Source organism: Amblyomma americanum, chromosome 5 (assembly GCF_052857255.1).
Source record: "Amblyomma americanum isolate KBUSLIRL-KWMA chromosome 5, ASM5285725v1, whole genome shotgun sequence".
Lineage (NCBI taxonomy): Eukaryota > Metazoa > Arthropoda > Arachnida > Ixodida > Ixodidae > Amblyomma > Amblyomma americanum.
In genome coordinates, this window is record NC_135501.1 from 29,199,247 (window position 1) to 29,220,428 (window position 21,182).

General features: G+C 47.6%; 1 protein-coding gene across 1 annotated transcript in view; it reads right to left on the reverse strand.

Annotated features, from left to right (window-relative positions):
• The window catches only part of brun (trafficking protein particle complex subunit brun), a 96,639-nt gene that overhangs the window by 25,366 nt on the left and 50,091 nt on the right, over positions 1 to 21,182 (reverse strand). Inside the window, exons 12-14 of the mRNA XM_077664699.1 lie at positions 19,103 to 19,328; positions 13,511 to 13,637; positions 1,733 to 1,925 (exon numbers count right to left, since the gene is read on the reverse strand). Coding sequence (XP_077520825.1) covers positions 1,733 to 1,925; positions 13,511 to 13,637; positions 19,103 to 19,328 — 546 coding nt within the window. The remainder of the gene's footprint in view (positions 1 to 1,732; positions 1,926 to 13,510; positions 13,638 to 19,102; positions 19,329 to 21,182) is intronic.

Genomic DNA, 21,182 nt, shown 5'->3' on the forward strand with positions numbered 1-21,182 from the left:
GCCTGATTGACGTCATAACCCGAGAGTGCCATCATCTACTGCAAAACTGCCGTGTGCACAGTCGGTATGCAGCAGAGCACGCGCCTGCTACAGTCTGGCTATGGCCATCAAGATTGGGCAGACGGTAGACAGAAAACGGAAGGACAAATGCCTTTGTTGCCTCTGTCCCCCTATCGTGACTTGCCCCCATTCACCCCTCCGCACCCCTAGCCGAACAACAAACAACCCACTCTCTTATGCTCACTATGCGCAGTGTGCAGTTCAGTCGTTCAGTTGCAAGCAAGCACGTGACCGTCGGTTTTTGTCATCACGGATTGTGAGCATGCCAGTGTTGCCTGCACGGTTCAGGAGAACTTTTAAAAATTCCATTACAAATTACTCGCTGCACCAAATGAGCTCATATTTTACCGTTGTTTCGAGAAGCATAGTGAACAAATTGCAATAAGCAGCTTGAGTTTGAAAAACTGTGTCGTGACCCCATTAAAAAAAGTGCGCATGTCGTGCAGACCTAGCTCAGAGAAACTCTGCACTTCCTCGACTGCCAGTGCCAATTTTGTGCAGCAGTACACTGCATCATGGCAGAAGACGACGGACTCACTGGATGCAAGTATGCATGGGCAACACCAACACATCGAAGTGGTCAGCCAATGAATACATGCTGCACTGGTTCCCAAGGTAGCAGATAATGACGAAGCATGTCTTTTCTGCACTCATGTGTGGACGGCCTTCCATGGTGTATGAGAAAAGCGGTGACACTTGACAAGAGTGTCAAATGTGCCATATGAGAGGCAGAAAAGACGGCAGAAATCAAAATTCCTTTTCACCGCTACGACCGCTGGCAGTAATCCGCAGTTCCATCTTTCTTCTTTTTCTAAACTCCAGTTCACACATAGCAGGCAACACTGTGAAAGCTGCAGAAATAGAGCATACGCGAAGCCATATTACTCCACCACATATAATTTGTTCTTTTCGTAGCCTCGGCGAATGTGTCGATGAAAACAAAGAGCGGTATAAAACGAAATGGTAGCACTGCAAATCATGGCCAAAGCTGTGAAGCGCTCAGTGTTTGGTCCCTCTGGCTATAATTTTCACCGAGTGTTAAATATTTTTTTATGCACATGGAGTAAGAACAAATCGTCCGACCAGCCGAGTATCATACCGCCACATGTCATTATTAATTCTCGAAGTCACGATGAGTCACAGGGCGAAAATGTGGCCAGACGTAAAACGAAGTGCAGGAGGTTGCTAATCACGGTACTTGAGATTTTCCGCAACGAAATGCACCTGTGCTCACTCACTGTGGTTGCATAGCAAACTATACTTGATGTACTTAGCCTGCACGAACAGGCGCGCTAGCTTTGGCAGCGTTGCCTGCTATGTATGAAACGAAGTATAGACAATCATGACGAAAAAGGCGGGCAAAGCACAACCAGTGCCCTGAAAACCATGATTGGATACTGGAGGCAGTAGGTTTCCACGACTTCTACACTTTGGTGTTCATTTCTGTTCGGCCCTAGTGCTTCACCGTGCCTGCACTGCCTGCACTGACTCTGCATGAATGCGGCCCTTTTTTTTGCACCACCACGAACTAGTTCCCGCTGTGCACGGTGAAACAAAAGCACCTAAAGTAGATGGAGTTGATACGTGGTGAAAGTTGCACGGATCATGCAGCCTCCAATAGGAGCCATGACTCATTTGACATGCTCTCACTGAGCACCAGACCATGACTCACTTTTCGCCGGCAAAAATGGTCAGTGCATAGTTGTTGACAACATGTGCAGCGTCCCCCACGGTGGCGAAGTCGGGTGCCAGGGGCAGATTGGCGGTGGCCTCGAGCAGTGGTAGGGGGGCCACCACGGTGACCGGTGGCGGCGGCTGCACCAGCGTGCATTGGCTATGCACTCCCAGGACGCACGTGCTGTAGCCTGCATGCACACAAAATGCCCGCCACTTGCCCAGGGGAAAAGACTGGGAAGGTTCTGGTCCTTCCTGTAAGCAAAACTGCGCAGTCAACCAGCACTCACTGGCTGCCCACTGCAGGACAAAGGCCTCTCCCATATCTCTCCAATGATTGTGAAGTTGATGTTTTGTTTGTTTCCATCTCACTGCATCATCTGAATGTTAATGCGTTTTTCCATTTATCTGCAGCCTTGTACACCCCTGTTCAAAAAATGGAAAGACCATGCGAGCTGACAAAACTGCACGTCAGTGCTTTCTCACAGTGCATAGGGTGTCGAATGCATAGGGTGTCTGAACAAATAAGTTAACCTGCCTGTTCACCCATCTCTGCCAGACACGCCTTTTATACACAGAAAAATCGCAATCACCACCATTCCCGTGGTCTCTGCACTTTTCTGTACGCCTGTACAAGACTGGCAACCATTTTGCTTTTTTGTCAATGCGAAAGGGGCTGGGACCTATTTAAGTTCCTTCGTAACTTTCAGTTCTGTACTCCTCCTTTCAAGAGAGAACAAAAGTTAATCAATCGATTGACCAGCTTCCCTTGTAGGCCACTGACTACTCAACAGTGTCACCACTGCGCACTAGGTGGCAGAATGCACACGTACCTCAAGAGGCCACTAAGAAAAAGACTGGTCTTGTCTTCACACTTGCTTTCTATGAAATGTGAAAAAAAATGAGTAGGCTGAATTCAAATCGCTACTTTTATTGGGGGGGGGGGGGGATGCTGGCCTTAAAGCTACTTTTTTTAATTTATGGCATGATCCTTATTACAATTAATGAAATAGTGGTTTTTTATGTATAGTCCAAATACCGTATTTACACGATTGTAAGTCGACCTATTATTGAAAATTTGAAAATCCGAAGTGACGGGGTCGACTTAAAATAGAAACCAAAGCATCCCACCATCAATAAAGGCGAGACAAATGAGATATCAGGCATGCTAGAGCGTGGTTGCATTTTTGCTGCGCGGCTCTATCGCATCGCTCTTGGTGCTGGCCTTGAGCAGCTGCTATGTCAATGCACATAACTGGCATCCCCACACCGCGCGATGCAGCCGATGGTGGCTGTCGATAAGCAGCAAACCGGCACCAGTCCACTCCCCAAAATTTGCCACAGATTGTGCCTGCTGATAAGCGGCAGCAGCCCGATAACGCATCCTCGTTCTTCTACTCTTAATAGGCGTCGTCCAAGTTTTCTTTTGTTTATTTTCAACCGCACAATCTGCGCTCAAGGAAGCATCGATGGTTGATGGAAGGGCCGCTGTTCCAATCGCGGCGGCACCTCCACTCGGAACCACAGCGGCACCGTGGAGTGTCAGTATCCGACGGAAGAGCCGACGCCGCTCATGTGTAGTTTCTCTTTGGCTCTGACGCATTTGACTACTGCCTGCCGCGTTTCTCAAGTTTTTAATGTAGTGCTTCGTCAGTCATCATTTGTGCTCCGGGTCCGGTAAGTGACCGGCGCTCGTTCACGGCTACATTCGAGATGGCTGTCATTCTTTACACCGAAGAAACAAACTGCGCACTGGGCCGCAAGTTCGACGTTCGCAACGGGAGATACAGCTGTGGCAGCTGCAGCGAGGCAAAATTTTCAGCTGTTCCACGCAATGTCGTGATGTAGCTGTTTGCAAAGAGCAGGATTTCGCTTCACGACGATGTTAGAACGACGAGCTGTGGGACCGCAGCAGCGATCACGACGGCAGCGCTAGCGAGGACGATGGCGCAAGTGTGGACGAGTAGTCCAGTGACTAATAGATTTTCGTTTTGGAATGTGCCCACGGGCACTCCCGCATGCGGCAGCCGATAGCGGTTGGTGATAAGCAGAGGTGGCAGGATAGTGCTAGCTTTCTTTTTCAGATATGTGATGTGGGGGGGTTCGACTTACATTCGAGTCGACTTACAATCGCGTAAATACGGTATGCAAACCGATTTTGAACATCTCAAATAGAATATAATTTACAAGGAGTTTTGTGGTTTTAACTGAGCTTCTCGTAACAGGTTGTTAGGCACAAAGATGTTCATATTTTATTAGAAATATTTACCAAACTGCGTGTGTGTGTGTGTGTGTGTTGGGTTTTATGGCACATAGGCAGCTAAGGCCATCATGCGCCAAACTCAAGGTGTAGAATTGGCTTTCTGTAGAATGTTTAAGAATATCAAAAAATGCCGATGGCGTAGATGACCTAAAAACATTGTGCTGCCTAGTAAAAGAAGAGAAGAAATTTGGAAATCGCTAATGGTAAAAGCCTTAAAGAAGGTCAGGCAGCCTTAGCGGCTATCCTTGGCTAGGCAAGGATCCTGAGGCTCCCAACCAATCAAATAAAAAGCCTGAGTCTACTTCTCAGGACTGAGAAAGTGGCTGAGGTGTATCATGTAATAAAGGGAACCAGTGGTTCCAAAGAGACAGTTTTTCGAGGACGCCCGCTGCTTTTAAAAAGCTAAAAACGGAGGGTATGTTAACAATGGCATTATCAGCTAAGAGCAATGTTGGGTGAAAAGGAATGTATTCATGATAAAATTGAGTGAAGTACTTTTTTCTTAGTTTTTCTAGTTTCACACATGAGAATAGAATGTGGTTAACAGTAAGTTCTTCTCCGCATTCCTCGCAACCAGGTGTATCTTGTTTTGTTAGCAGGAAGTTGTGCGTGAGGTGCGTGTGGCCTATTCGCAGACGGCATAAAACCACTTCTTTAAAACGTTCCTGGTGCACACATGACTTAAATTCACCCAAAACTGGTTTTACAAAGTGCAGTTTATTATTCACTTCGCTGTTCCAACGCGACTGCCATTTTTGTCTTAATTTCTGTTGAACTAATTTCATGCAGTCATTAAAGGGTATATCTACTTTTTTTATTTCCTTGCCCCGAGCTTGAGCGGCACACAAATCTGCTCTCTCATTTCCTTTTATTCCGACGTGGCTCGGGACCCAGCAGAGTTTAATGTTTTGTCCTCGAGCTGTTGCTGTTACAATGTTGTGTATGATGTCCCCAAGTATGGGAGTGGTTGCGTTTCTAGAGTGGAGGGCTGTAAGTACACTTAAAGAGTCTGTGTAAATAATAGTGTTTTTGAGGTTCTCATTTAATATTTTTTTTGTTGCCACACATACTGCGTAACATTCTGCGCTGAAGATGGATGCGCACTGTGGAAGTCGCATTGCTGTCTCCGAATTTCCTCGCACCACTGCGCTTCCTACGTAAACATTCGTTTTTGAACCGTCAGTGTAAAAGTCCGTAAAACTACTGTATTTTTCTTCGAGTGCAAGGAATTCCTGTACTATATGTTGTTTTGGAGTTTGTTTTTTTTGGAACTGCGTAAGGGTAAAATCACAGATTGCCGGAAAATTGTGCCATGGAGGCAGTGGAGCTCGTCTTCGAGCAATGGCAGGTAATGTCCAGTACTCCGAGGTTTTGACACATCTCTTCAAAACGCAGGAGGAGTGGCCTGATAGCTTGTGGTTTGTTGTTAAAAAGTGTTCTTGATGGGCACTTTGCGACTATGGGGTAACATAGGTGTTTGGGAAGCGAACGGATTTTTAAAACGTACGAGCACGTGAGCATGGTTCTTCGGTCCTCGAGTGACGGTTCGTTGGTTTCTACATAAAGACTGTTAATGGGTGATGTCCTGTAAGCACCAGTGGAGAGACGCAAACCCAAGTTATGCACTGTATCTAGTCGTTTAAGGTATGATGGTCTCGCTGACCCATACACTATACATCCATAATCAAGGGTAGAGCATACTACTGAGCGGTAAATTTTTAGAAGGCATGTCCTGTCGGCACCCCAATGTTTTCGTGACAGTACTTTGAGTATGTTGAGGGATCGGGAGGCTTTCTTTTTCAGTGCATTTATATGAGGCAGGAAAGTGAGCTTTTTGTCAAAGGTTACGCCTAGGAATTTGTGCTCATTTTTCACCGGTAGCTGTGTTTTGTTCAGGTGTATAAATGGGTCAGCCTGTAAGCCTCGCTTAATAGAGAAAAAAATGGCCACGGTTTTCTGTGTGGAAAACCGGAAACTGTTCTCGTCTGCCCAGGTCACCAGTTTATCCATTGTCAGCTGTATTTGTCTCTCGCATGTTACCAGGTTTGAGGATGTGCAGGCTATTTGCAGACCGTCAACATAGACGGAATACATAATGGCCTTCGGTATTACTTTGGCTATGGAATTTACTTTAATAACAAACAATGTCGTGCTCAAAATACACCCCTGAGGAACCCCGTTCTCTTGAACGAAGCCCCTGGACACGGTTGATCCTAGGCGCACTTGAAATGAGCGGTCGGAAAGGCAGTTCAACATCCTGCCACGGATGCCAAGATCTGCTAAGTCACGAAGGATGCCGAACCTCCAGGTGGTGTCGTATGCTTTCTCGAGGTCAAAAAAGACGGCAAGACAGTGCTGTCTGTGTATAAAAGCCTCTCGGACAGTATTTTCCAGGCGAGTTAAGTGGTCTGTTGTTGAGCATGCTTTCTTAAAACCGCACTGATGGATGTCAATAAGCTCAAGAGATTCAATCAGAAAAGTTAGTCTTTTATTCAGCACACTTTCGAATGATTTGGCAAGGCAGCTGGTAAGGGCTATCGGTCTGTAACTAGTAGGGGATGTTGGTTGTTTTCCAGATTTCAGGAATGGTACAATAACTGCTTTCTTCCAGGCTTTCAGCAATCTTCCGAGCACCCACACTTGGTTAAAAAACTTCAAGAGCGCCTCCACAGATGGCTGGGAAAGATGTGCTAGCATTTCGTAATGTATATTGTCAGGGCCAGGTGCTGTCTTTTTTCCGGCCGAGAGAACTTCGTTTATTTCTTGGAGTGTTATTAAACCATTGTACGGTTCTTTTGTGTAGCCCGTTGTTGGAAGTCTATGTTTCTCCACTGCATGTTTATGCTTTAAAAATGTTTCTGTGTAGTGTGAACAACTAGAAATGTTTGAGAAATGTTCTCCCAAGATGTTTGCCTGTTCCTCTATATTTGTCTGTGTACCTGGAGCTGTTAAGAAAGGAATTGTGTAAGGAGAAAAGCTTCTGTTAAACTTGTGGACTTGTTCCCACATTTTTTTGGACGTAACTGAACTATTTATGCATGATACGTAGCTTCTCCATGATGTTCTTTCGGCATTTCGGCGGATGTATCGAGCTTTTGCTCTCGTATTTTTAAAGTTGATGAGGTTATCTTGAGTTGGGTATCTTCGAAAAACTCCCCAAGCTTTATTTTGCTTCTTTTTTGCTTCCCGGCATTCCTGCGTGTACCATACCTTGTTGTTTTGTCGTACTATTCCTGACGATTGCGGAATAGCTTGGCACGCAGCATCAATAATGCAGCTTGTAAAAATTGCATTCAGTTCGTCAACGTTAAGACTGTTTGTAAATAATTTCTCCAGGCTAGCCTTTTCTCTAAATAGTTGCCAGTCGGCCAGGTGTAGTTTCCAACGGCGTGGTTTACTAGGGATGACTGATGGTGGCGATGAAAAGTTAATCACTACCGGAAGATGATCGCTTCCGTACGGGTTATCGAGAACATCCCACTTAAAATCGGTAAAAACGGAAGAAGAGCTAAAAGATAAATCTATGCAACTCATTTTTCCTGAGGCTGGAGAGCAATATGTGGGTTTGCCTGTATTGAGTAGGCAAACATTATTGCACAGAATAAAATCTTCTAATATACGGCCCCTAGTGTCTGTCTGTTCACTCCCCCAGAAAGGGGAGTGTGCATTAAAATCCCCAACTACCAGATATGGCTCTGGTAGCTGATTAAAAAGTGATTCTAGGTCATGAAGTGTTACTGTGAGGTGTGGCTGAAGGTATACTGAACATATGGTAATTGTTTTAAAGCTAATGACGGTGACTGCAATGGCTTCATAATTCGTCTGCAGCTGGATTTCACGTGTTGCAACACCGCTCTTAACAACGACAGCAACACCTCCAGAGAGCCTATCTGCCTGCTCACGGTCACGGCGAAAGACTTTATAATTCTTAAAAATATTTTTTTGTAAAGGTCCCAAATTGGTCTCCTGAAGGCACAGTGCTACAGGAGACATAGAGCGTAGGAGATCTGTTGCATCGCTGTAGTTATTTAAAATTCCACGGCAGTTCCAGTGGATAAGGAACGCCATGATTATTTTAAGGAGGAGTGTTTTGAGACCTCAGGTCCCTCCTTGTTGAGGGCCTGTTATCGTGGTTTTTTCTTTTTTCCGGTCAAGAGAGCCCCGTCGCCGTTGCGACCGAGGCGAGCTTTGACTTGTATCCATCGCCTCCATGGAGGCGCTGGAGTTCCGCGGGGAACCCGCGGGCAGGGGGGTGGTAGACTTCTCCCGAACGGGGGAAGCCTTGCGGGCTGCCGACTTGGAGGACGGCCGGCCCGTTGTTGGGGGTGGCATAGCAGCTCTCGCTGCATCTGCCAGGGGCGCGGATGGCCCTGCCTCAGCCTCACTAGGTGTGAACTGGGCAGGTGCCTGAGACCGGTGTGATGCGCCGCGCCCGCGCACCACATCGGCGAAGTTTGTGTGCGGTGTTAAGGAGAAAGTGCCTTGCGACATTGCATAACGCTTTCTTGCCTCTTTAAAAGTGATATTATCTTTTGTCTTTATTGTAATGATTTCCTTTTCTTTTTTCCAGGCAGGACAAGACCTTGAGTAAGCAGCGTGCTCGCCTTCGCAGTTTGCACAGCGTGGCGTGGCGTCGCAGCCGTCTGATTGGTGGTCATTGGAGGCCCATTTAGCACAGGTGTTGCGGCCGCGGCAGCTCTGGGAGCTGTGACCGAACTTCTGGCATTTGAAACAGCGTTTAGGGTTGGGGATATAAGGGCGAACGGAGATTTTTGCATAGCCTACCTCGATTGACTCGGGTAGGGTGCATGAGGCAAACGTCAGGACCAGGTGTTTTGTCGGAATCTCTTTGTTGTCTTTGCGGATTGTAATTCTGTGGACGTTGGTAACATTCTGAGGGTTCAGTCCTTCAAGCATCTCTTCCTCTGTTAGGTGCAGGAAATCATTATCTGAGATGACACCACGTACTGTGTTCAATGATCTGTGCGGTGTAACAGAGACAGGAATATCGCCAAAAGTTTCAATGTTTGCAAGCTTTGAAATCTGAGTTATGTCGAGCAGTTCGAGGAGGAGGTCACCACAAGCCAACTTTGTGACTTTGTACTGAGGGCCCAGGGATTCTGTAAGAACTCTTGAAACAAGGAACGGGGATATTTGTCTGGCTGGCTTTTCTGTTTCTTTACTGTGGACGATGTGGTACTTCGGAAAAGTTGTCTTCTTTTTGCTGAAAAACTGTGTTGTGACATCGGTCCGTCCTCTTTTCAGAGGGCGATCATTATTAAGCAGGGAGGAAGCCATAAAAAATTTTGTTCTTCGGCCTTGGTGCCAGCCGCCCACCATGGAGCCCAACTAGGGGACGGGACAGGAACTTGAAAACAAGTCCTGCCCACGCCAGCTGTACACCATTGCTATAACCGAATATGACGAAACCCAGGATAGTTCGCCACACAGGGTTAACCCTAGCCGCCAGGAAAAAGGAAAAAACCAAGGAAGGAGGAGGAAACAGGAGAGTTGTAAGAAAGATGATAGGAAAGTAAAAGATGGAGGGGAGGATAAGGAAAAGACGACTGCGGATTTCCCCCGGTCGGGTCAGGCCGGAGGTGCCGTCTACAGGAAGCTGGGGCCAAAGTGGTGTGTTGCCTCCGCCGAGGGGCCTTAAGGGTCCAAACGCTCGGCATCGGCTCAACCACCAGGATCCCCTTTTCCCCGGACACGGCAATGCCACGCACGGCTAGGCGCGGGTGCTCGGGTCCGTGGTGATGCACGGTTCACCATCATCCCCTTGCGGGGATGTCCCTGCGGATGCTCGGGAACCCGCGGAGTCGCCAATCACCGTCGCGACGCCTGCAAGCTGCAGGCGCCCCCTTGCGGGGGATTTACCAAACTGCATCACCCAAGATGTACTTTGTGCAGTGATGCTGTTTTTCACTTCCCTCAGTGAAAATAGAATGGTAAAAAAATCTATGTATAGAATGTACAAAATGTGTTGGCTGGTAATTTCCTTACCAGATCCTTCCCGGATCGATTGCCAGTATATTGCAGACATCCATAATTTTAGAACCGCATTAGCCAGCATTGTATATGTAGATCATTGACTAGTCTGCTTCACGCTTTCTTTATTTATTGTATTTATTTCAGTCATCCACTCCCCTCTGTAATGGCCCAGGCCTTGAGGGTAAACTAAATAAATAAATAAACAAAATTTAAACATAATGCAAAAGACAACAAAAATAACATCACTGCACAGCTCGACTTCTACTGAATAAACTGATAGTAAGCTCATTTCCATTACGCAAGGCCAACCGGAGAAAAATACCATAAGGCAGAGACTGCATTTCTAAGACCACCAACAGAGATAAAGAGACGAAGCCTCTGTGCACTTAGTGAGTCGCAGGAAACAGTCATGGGGAAATGGCTGTGGCTTTGGTTGCCCTACCCTGATGCGAACTTGGAAGGTGTCAAATGAAAAGGCACAAAATGAGCTTTCAAATGAAAGAAAAATGGGGATGGTTGAACATAAATTGAGGACTTGCGATTGCCTGATGTGGAATGTCATTTTGAAACTCGTGCTTTGTTGTTCGGTTGAGCGGCTCTTAAGATAATCTTTTTTTTACTTTAGGATCATTTTGAGCATGGATATTTCGTGGAGATATACAGCTTGAAGAATATTTGGTATGGAAAACTGTTCTTCTAATAATTCACTTATTTGCAATTTTTTTTTACCTCAAGACACACAACCCCCCTTAAAAGATACAGCTCAGCTGCCAGAGTGCATTTTTTGTATTCAACCTGTAAACATGATGTATTCCACACTACACTGAAACTTTGTTATTTAGACCCCCGTTCATTTAGAAATTTGGGTAATTCAGAGTGCTGCCGGAGTCCCACCAGATGCCCACAAAATCTATGGCGTCGGAAGCTCTTTTATTCGTGATACCGTAGAATCTCGGCGATACAAACACGGTTGATACGAATTTCGCATGACACGAATTCGTAAATTCCCCAGCCGGAGTGCATTGTGCATAACGTGCGGAATTCCGGATGTTTCGAACTCTCTCCCACACCATATCGGATGATACGAATACGCGAGCCACGATCGCACCCTCGAGCACTAAGCGCAGCCCTCGCATCGGCAAAAACGCGATCGCTATTCGCGCGGTACACACTGCTAATAGTGAGCGGCGGTGCGCGGCCCTCACATCGCCGAAATCGCGATTGCTAATCGCGCGTTATGCACTGCAAATAGTGAGCGGCCGTGCGTGGGCCTCGCGTTGCTCAAATTGCGACCGCTAATCATGCGGTACGCACTGCAAATAGTGAGAGGCAGTGTGCGGGCCTCAAATCGCTGAAATCGCGATCGCTAATGATGCGGTACGCACCAAGAGTAGCGTGGCTGCACGGACGTGAATACGGTCAACGACAGATTTTCGGACTCTCCATAAAATCAAATTTCACCGAAAAAATTACGACTTATTATCAATATGCTGGAGGAAGAGGTCAGTTGTATTGCACACATTCTAAAACTCCTATAGAATGACTAAATTTTGCCACGTGAAATGTGCACAGGCAACGGGCGGCGGCTGCTTTCACGAGCTCGGCCTGGCTGTGCTGCCCTCAGCATGTCGCCGATGAACGCACGGGTTTGGACAAAGTCTAAACGGGAAAGCGAACACGCTGCTGCGGGAACTGCACTGCGCCCGCAGTACGATGAGCCAGGAACGAGAATGCAATGATGGCGAAACAATAAGAACCAAGAAACAGCCGAAGCAAACGCTCCATCGGCAATGGCCTTCGTCATTAGGCCTAGCAACTAGAGCCAAAATCGGCATCGTATCCGGCGATATCACTCTGCGGTGGCTTGCGTGTAATGAGAGGCATATTGCCTGTCATCAAAATGCCAGTTGTTTACGGTTTTGCGATAGAAAAGTCACGGTTTCATGCGTTTTGTCGCGAGTACGCTGACCTCACTGTGAAATGCACCACCATTTCCTCCCGCGCTCGCCGTCTCCATGAAGCCGTACACCTCTCACACGTTTTGCTGCTGCCTCTCTCTGGATTCAGGACGAAAGACTCGGCACAGATGAGTTCCGCGAACTCTGACTACTGTTCAAGTTCGTGCGGCGGAATGCATTCAAGAACAGTACAAATTCGAAACCACGCAAGTGCAATGTGCCGACTTGTGCCGAATTTCAGGATCGCAAGTCAAGAGGCTCCCTTTAAGGTTGAATTTTGTTTTCTTTGATCAAGTTTTCGATCTCTCCTGCAGTTTGAATTAATGAAGTCTCACTGTACGCATTATATGGCGGCCTGGGTACTGGTGGCGAGTGCAAACGAGGTCCAAAAAATCGAGCAGTGTGTTGCGGTGCGTCCGAAATTTTAGGCATTCTTATACATTGGCTCTATGGGCCATGTCGGGGTGCCGCGAAAAAGTCCGAATAATAAAGCATGTCCGAAAAATCAGGTGTCTGAATTTTCGGTCGTCGACTGTAAATCCCATCAGTCATAAACAAATCTGCTTGCATGCATGCATATTCTATGCTTCTGCATATGAATTTTGTTCGTTTGGATGATACTAAATTTCGGATGATATGAATTTTTTCAAAACCCCATGAGATTGGTATCACTGAGATTCTACTGTACGTCCTGGGGCCCGCATCTGTACTTTCCACTAGGCTCCCGAAGTGGAACTGTGTCAACATGTGGCCTCCCTGACATGCGATCCCCCAAGTAATCGTTCCCCGGCCTGAACTGTTTATTACACTGTTTTCTTGCAGTCTTTCGATGTGTGTGCAATGGCAGGCATGTTAAGCAGTAGCCCCTGTCAATAAGCCAAGGAAGAGTCCGGTGGCGTAGTTTCGTTTTCGGAGCTTTGCTCATAGCCTGGGGCAGTGGCAGCTACCAACCGTACATACCAGCCAGCCAGCCAGCTGAGCCTATAGCTGCATGAAGTGTACAGCGGTCACTGCCTTGTCACTGTTTTTATTTTTTTCACTCCGGCATCAACGTGCGCTTCAGTCCATGTGATACCACCATTCTTCCAGTACGTCAGAAGTCCGAGCTTGTCACATGCAAAAAATTGCTGTTCTCACACAGTTTTTGCCTTAAAAGGACATGAATACTGCCCAGATTTCCCCAAATAAATTGTACTTGCACAAGAATGATTTTTGGCAGCTTTGGGGGGCCATTTGATAATTTGAGATTTGGGTAATTCAGACGTTTTTCCCTCATCCTTGCAGTCCGAACTAATGACTTACTTTGACCTCACCTTGAGAAGATCGAAAAAGATAATTGCGGTGCTTCTGATTAAGTTGCCCTTGTGCCATTAAAATCAATTCAGCATCATCCACTAGAAGGACGATACCTGCAGTGGGCTCTTCCTTGCCCAGGCTACTCCTATGCCCTGTGTAAGTGCCAGTAGGTTACCAAATATGTTCACACAGCGACTCTGCAAAGGCGCACCCCAAGCAGTCTGTAAAATGCACCCACACATCACATCTGTCCCTCAGCACCCACCCAGGAGGCGCAGCTGTCCCGTGGCACGGGGCGTGCCCAGCAGCTTGACCGGGTACGGGCTGGACTCGGGTGGCAGCTCCAGGGAGGCCGGAAAACTCTCCAGGGGAACCCCGTCTGCCACCAGGGACTGCGTGGGCACACACACAGCTGAAGCTTCAGCACATTCTGACTACCAACTGTCTAACACCTCTCGGCTGTCAGTCTGTAAAAAGCATGTTGCCCACCTACGCACACACACGAAAGCAGACACAACTAAATACAGCCGAACCCAGGTATACTGTATTTACTCCATTCTAGGCTGGCCTCGATTCTAAGCTGACAACCCAAAGTTGCAGGCCAAATAAAAAAAAAAAAATTCCTTGAATGTAATTCGGCTCAAAAATTACTATTCTGAGAATGACAGCGTACAAATGGCATTTATTTCCATAAACGTGCTCCCGCTCACCTGTCCTCGGCATCGCTGACGTCCTGATCAATGTCCTCTTCGTACAGTACACAATATTCTGTGCCAACAAGTGCATTGGAAATGCTGCACTTTTGCAATGCACGCGCAACCAAGCTTTCCAAGATGTCATCCCACGCTGCAACGATCTAGCTATAGCTACAACCCTAGCAATGCACTCTTGATGAGGCCTGCTGGAGTCAGCTCGCGCCTTTCACAGATCCTGAGCAGTACCTCGCTCTCTTGCCAGCTCTCTCGCTTTGGCCTGTAGCTCTTCTGTGGCAACTGTAGCCACTGGAAGTGCCGCTGACCTCCGCGATTTCACAAAATCTGCCAGTACTGATTCTACTCCAGGATGGCGGCCTTTCTTTGGGCCTGTGAAAGCCCTTCTCGTTACGGCACAAGCAAAAGTTTATCATGAGCACAACCTAGGAGTTTCATACCTCGTGTTTTTAAATAACTATTGACCTAGATTCAAATGAATACGGCATAGAACTTTTGCTTATATCAAAATGTAAAAAAATACCCTTGAAATCCCCATGTAAAAGTACAGCAATGTTGTTCACATTTATCAAACTCCCATTCGCCAGACCATTTGCTATATACCGAACTGCGCCCAGTGCCCCTTCAAGTGGCACTTCTCCTAACAGTGCTTCCATGATCACTTTTTGTGCATGGAGCTGGGTCGGCTGCAAGACCCAGGGTACCTGCCATCAGCACTAGCGCCATGAAACCATGTGCCAAGGTGAACATGGGGTGTACTTGGAGGCGGCCATCGGTCTGGTGTGCTTATTTTCAATGTGACACTGCTGCCATGAGAGAAAGCCGACGTTCAGTGCACCGGCTGTCATGTGGTGAAGTCAGCCTGCTGACTGAAGGCTTGCTGCGCCTCTTAATTGGCATGTTTAAAAGGTGCAAGAACCCCGACTTCAGGACAGGACGTAAGATGAGGTGGACAGGACAAGCGGGACAAGCTCTTAAGTGGCCTGCTTTGCTGCTGGAGGCAACACAGAAATCAACTGTACCCTAATTTCAATTGAGATATTATTGTGCTCATAATGTATCAGTAGCAGCATTAGACCTCGGTGGTGGCTTCTCCCAAAGCACTGTCCACTGCAGCCTTGATATGAAGTGAGCTAGACCAAGCAACACCCAGCGAGCAGTGTGCTGCTAGTATGCTGGAGGGCATCGCGTGGCTGCAGGAAGCGCACTTCTGGTGTCGATGCACTGTAATCATGCTTCTGGGTTACAGATCAGCTTATCTGTTGCCACGTATTGTATATTGAATTGCTGATACAGTTAAACCTCGATATAACGAAGTCGTAAAAATCGGCACTTTACTTCGTTATAATGAAATTTCGTTGCATCGAAATTTCGTACCTAGCATGCGGAAACATTACCAAATCACTTGCCAGTTGTAAGCACTCATCCTTTATTTTCTCTGAAAGTAATCAGTGACTTTCTTTTGCGTCTGCTTTGCAATCAGAGATGGCCTCACACTGCGTTCATAGGCCCACAAGGATTGCATTGCATCTTGCTGCCCAATCGAACTCGCGTGGCGCCGCAGAACATCAATTGCGTCAAGCACTTCGCGGCTGCTCGGGGCATCGTCGTCTTCAGCATCGATATCGCTGCCTGGGTCCTCCTGCATGCTTCCTAGCACATCCTGCACGATGGAGTCGTCGGTAACTTCCTCGGTGGCAACAACGCAAAAGTCTGCGTAGAGGAAGTCTTCCAGAGCGGCACCGTCAGGAACGGCCCCGTCACTCTCCAGGCACCTCCATGCTTCTTCAAGGCCGGCTTGATCGCCTTCCTCGCCATCGAACGGAGCCCTTTCATTAGCCTCCGTGCTGTTATTGTCTTCGGAGGCACTCGCTGCTGCTGCCACGCCGTTCTCAAACCCGGTTTTCCGGAAGCAGTTCTTGATAATTTCCTTTGATGTCGCCTTCCAATATGCGGAAAACATCTCTAAGGCTTGAAAAATATCCACCTTAGTGGGGCGTTTTAAGCGGAGATTGAGCAGCAGCTTGTCGATCAACCGGCGACGATACGCACACTTCACGCTGTTGATGACTCCTTGGTCGAGCGGCTGAAGCAGCGACGTGCAGTTCGGTGGAAAAAACCGTAGCTCGACATTGGTAAGCTAGCTCTAAGTCGTCGACGTGATGGGCGGAACAATTGTCCACTAAGAGGCACACGCTGCGACCGCCATTTTTCATATCCTTGTCGAACGCCCGGAGCCAGTCACGGAAGATGTCGCGGGACATCCACGCTTTCGTGTTAGAAGTGTACTCCACTTCCAGCTTCCGAGCGTTTCTGAAGCACTGCGGCTTCTTGCTCTTGCCAATCACAAGCGGCACTCTCTTATCACTGCCATCCATGTTGGCACACAGCAGAGCAGTTATGCGCAGTTTACTCTGTTTGCCACCATGGCAGCGATCACCTTTCAGTGCTAGCGTCCGATTCGGTAGCATCTGATAAAAAAATCCAGTTTCGTCCGCGTTGTAAACATCCGATGGCTGGTATCGCGTCAGTATTGCTGGCATTTCCTTCTCCAGCCAACTAGCGGCTTCAGGCGCGTCAGCCGACGTTGACTCCCCGCACAGCAGCCGTCCGACGATCCCGTACCGGGCCTTAAAACGGTGGAGCCAACCACTGCTTGCCTTGAATGAATCCTTCTCGAGCAGGCAACCGAAATCCTTTGCTTTTTGCTGCAAAATTGCGCCACTTACCGGCACATTCTGCGCTCTGGCGTCCATGAACCAGGCGAACACAGCCTTATCTACGTCTTGATACGTAGCAGGCTTCAATCGCTTACGTTGGGCGCTCGTTCCACACTTCACTGAGCTGAGGATAGACTCCTTGGCTTTCAAAATTGTTGAAAGCGTACTCATGGATATGCTGAATCGAGCCGCTACGTCCTTCTTCTTTTCGCCTTTCGAAACTGCGTCCAGAATCGCCTCTTTTTGCTCAAGCGAAAGGGCTTTCCTCTTGCCACTCATGGCGGCGACGCACGCGGGCATACACGAGGGCAACCAAAGCAACGCCTGCGATGTATCCAGCACGTGTGGTAGCAGCGAGTGAACAACGCGACAACGCGGACAAAGGAGTACGGCGGCGACGGCGGCCGCGCAAGTGCACAAGCAATCACATGGGTTGGCAGATCCAATGAGAGACGGGCGTGTAAGCTGACGCATGCACAGCAAAGAAGCCTGGGAGGAGTGGGGGGGGGGGGGAGAGGAGTGCGCCGTCGCCGGCGACCGAGCAAAAAAAAAAATAAAGACGGGCCCGGACGGGGGGAAGAGAGAGGGTTGCTCTCTCTCTCTCCTGCTTGCTGGGAGCGAATTCCACGCGCCCCATGAGGCCCATCCGCGTGGGTTACCCAAGTCACTCACGCTAGCACCGCTTTCCCCGCGGCCGTCATCGTCACGGCGACATTTTCCTTCCGGGTAAATTTTTTTAGGATACGCGACTTCGTTGTAATGAAATTGCAGCAATATTACTTCGTTATGTCGAGGCAAAATATACATGGTTTCCAATGGGGAATAAGTTGAATATGCCTTGTAACTTCGTTATATTGAGGATTTCGTTATATTGAAGTTCGTTATATCGACGTTTAACTGTATATCAAACTATTTTGAGATCCCCTTTAAGTTTTAGCTGCCACATTGGCTCCATGGTTATGGTGCTCAGCTGCTGACCCGAAAGAAGAGGGTTCAATCCTGGCTGCGGCAGTTGCAAATGCCGCATTTGGACTATAGAGTCCAAATGCTAAAGGCCCATGTATTGTGCGGTGCCAGTACGCATTAAAAAACACCATGTGGTCGAAATTATCTGGAGCCCTCCACTACGGCGTCCCTCATAGCCCGAGTGGCTTTGGGGTGTTAAACCCCAGAAAACCAAACCAAACCTTTCGAGTTTGATATGTCTGGGGTCGACTTATATTCTGGGGTTGGTTACATTGTGCTCATTTTTCTATCAAATGACTGATAGTGTGAATATGGTCTACTGTCTAGTGCTCTTTACGAAAGCCTGCCTTATCATTTGGCTGATTGAAGTCCAAGGTTGCCCTGACTCTATTACTGATTCCCTTAGTAAATACCTTATAGACAATGGACAGTAAGCTGATCAGCATGTAATATTTAAAGTCCGTGATGTCCCCTTTCTTATGGGTTAAGATTATGTTAGTGTTCTTCCAAGCTTCTGGTATGCTCGAGATCATAAGGCATTTGCATGTACAGGGTGGTTAGCTGCACTGCTCCTAAGGCTTTCTTTACTTCCTCTTTCATTACTAGCAGGCTGCTCCATTGCTGTGCGCTACTGCCTCCCTCATTAACGTCTTGATCACTTTGGCTACTGTATAGATTTGTGTAGAACTCTTCGGCTAGTTTAAATATCTTACGTATATTGCTGATGACTTTCCACTCCTTGTCTTTTAACCCATACATCTGGTCTTTACTTATACCTAGTTTCCTGTTCACTGCTTTTAGGCTACCTTCGTTGTTTAGAGCATGCTCTATTTTCTACGTACTACACTTCCTTATGGCCTTGCACGAATTTATTAACTCTGATAGCTCTGCTAGTTCTATTCTGTCTGGAGGGTGTTAGATGCTTTCATGCTTTGGTGTTTCTTAATCAAATCTTTCGTCTCCTGAGATAGCTAGCCGGTATCGTGTTGACCAAACTACCGCCTACTTCTAATGCACATTCCGTAATGATAGCTGTGACGTTACTGTTCACTACTTGAACATTACAGTCGTCACCCTCACTCAAAGCCAAATATTTGTTGTGCAACAATATCTTGAATTCCCCTCCTTTCCCTCTAACTGCTAACTCATTAATGTGTTTAGAATGACTCACTAGAATGACTCACTCACCTACCAAGTCGACACTCCAGGACTGTCAGCCAAGATAGTGCGCACATTTTATGCATGCTTGGTGGCACCCTATAACAGGCACAGCAGCAACAATGTCTGCTCTGGTGCCTCCTTTCTGTGCCTCCGTCTGGTGCTCACAGACATGTGATAGTGATGACATTCGACAAGAATGCAGAAGAACCTTCTTCTAAGAGCTAACACTGTAAAACCTCTGAACACAGCCCTCCAAGTTCTCCCCTCCTCCCTTCAAAGTAGGAGGAAGCATGTCCCCACCATGTGCTGGACAGCCAGCTCGGTGGGCAGCGGGTTGCACAGTTGCAGGGCCACGGCAGCCACCTCACCCTGCACCCACAGGAGGGGCGCCCGGCCTGACCGCCGGTGCGGCTGCAGTGGAGAGAAGATGAATGGGCTGTTGCTGCTGGAAACGGCCGCAGAGCCTGTCTGGGAACCCAGGCGCAGGGGCCGCAGGTGGGGGGCTGGGGCCTGTGGCTGGAACCGCCTGCACACACAGATACCACACCTTGTTGTGGGCCTGGTTGGTGTCCGCTCATCCTAGGGACACTGGTGCAGAAGGAACAAGTACACTAGGCACGTAGAAGGACCACCGTCATGACCGGGTTAAATGAGTCCTGCAAATACTAGGTGGCACACCCGTTATGCTGGTGCCTTCCAGGTGGCGCCCTCTAGTGGCGCCCACTACAGATGTGACATGGGCAACAGGATGAAGGGCTGCACAAGGTCTACAGATTCCCCCACCACTTGTGCCAGAAAACTGAACAACTCAGGCCAATGGAAATGGGAATGTTGCAGGGCACTCTGACGGCTCACGCCAAAGCTTATACATATGGCGACTGTCTGTGGGCTTAAAGGGGCTCTGAAACATTTCCGAGGAGAGCACATCAACTCGCTCAATCACTACATTGTGTTGTCATGAAAACCTTAACCAAATAATACACTTCTACACGCAGCAGAGGACCCACAACCAAGCGTGAAAGTTGGCAAGCCCTTCCCGGTGACTTTTTCATGCTCGCACCCTCCTCTGTCGCTCGCATCTGTGTAGACAGGGTGAGAGGTGGCCATTGGTTAGGTTCGTTCATACGTCAAGCAGCTACCGTGGCCGCGGCCAATAATGCGTGTAGCTTCGGCGGGTGAGGAAGCTCCGCTCCCGGAGGTGGGGCCGGCGGAGGACCGCCGAGCTTCCAGCGTGCAAAAAGTGGCGAGAGGAGAGGGAAAGGCGCGAAGATGCTGAAATTCAAATTTTGACTACAAATAACTCAGCTCTTAGAAAGCGCATTAAAAAAATTCTTGCTGGACAGTATTCGTGAAGCGGCATGCTTTAACATCCCCGGCATACCGCAAGTTTATTAGTGCCCCTTTCAGTTAAGGTAAATGGCTGCATGATATGCCTGGATTTTAAACCCAAATTTCATCAAGATTACAACTACAAAGCTCTGCAACTGCAGTACCAGAGATGGTAGTACTTAAAACAGCTCCATATGCACTCCACTTGTTCAGGAAAGTAAGAAGCAGATAAAATAACATAGAATTTCCGTACTCTTTCAGCAAACAGGGTAATTTTTTTTTACAGACAGCATGCAGTTCTGCACATCTCACACAGTACCAGTTAGCAATGTTAGCTGCAGAAGATTTCAGTTAGCACATTTCATTGCAACGTTCATTTTACATGCCAGAAACAGAGTACTAACATAACAGCACTTTTTTTATTTTGAAGCTAAATTTCAAAATATCACCAATGGACACTTACAGCATGTGTTAAAAACTATCATTCAAGTTTATTTGCTGTAGTAAACAACATCCCGTGTTGGGCCAAAATTATGCAACTAGTGCATGCAAAAGTTCTCACTTATCCCTCACAATCAAAGTATTATAGACGAAGTATGAAACACAGCACAGTCACTGATACCATAATGGTCACAATGATAACAAAACTGTTAGCGTAGATTGCAGAACCTGCCCTGCACAGCCAAACATTCTTTATGACGCACAAATGCAGAAAAAAAAACAGCTGCACAGTCAACAACAGTGGGGGTAGTCCCATGTTTCGAATCCAATTCATTTCACTTGGCAACATAACAAGCAAAATGAAGGTAACCCGTGCCAGTAAAATGCACCTTTGACTTTTTTCATGAATGCACCAAAGCAAGATAGAGGTACAGTGGAACCCCGTTCATATGTTTTTCACCGGACCGGGGAAAAAAAACGTAACAGCCGGGATAACGCAACAGTGAGGAAAGCTCCGAAAATGAATGAAAAAGTGCAGTTTCAACTATAGACAATTTATTTCCACAGAGTGCGCTTAGGACTTAAAAAAGTCCAGAATGGTGGCTTGCCG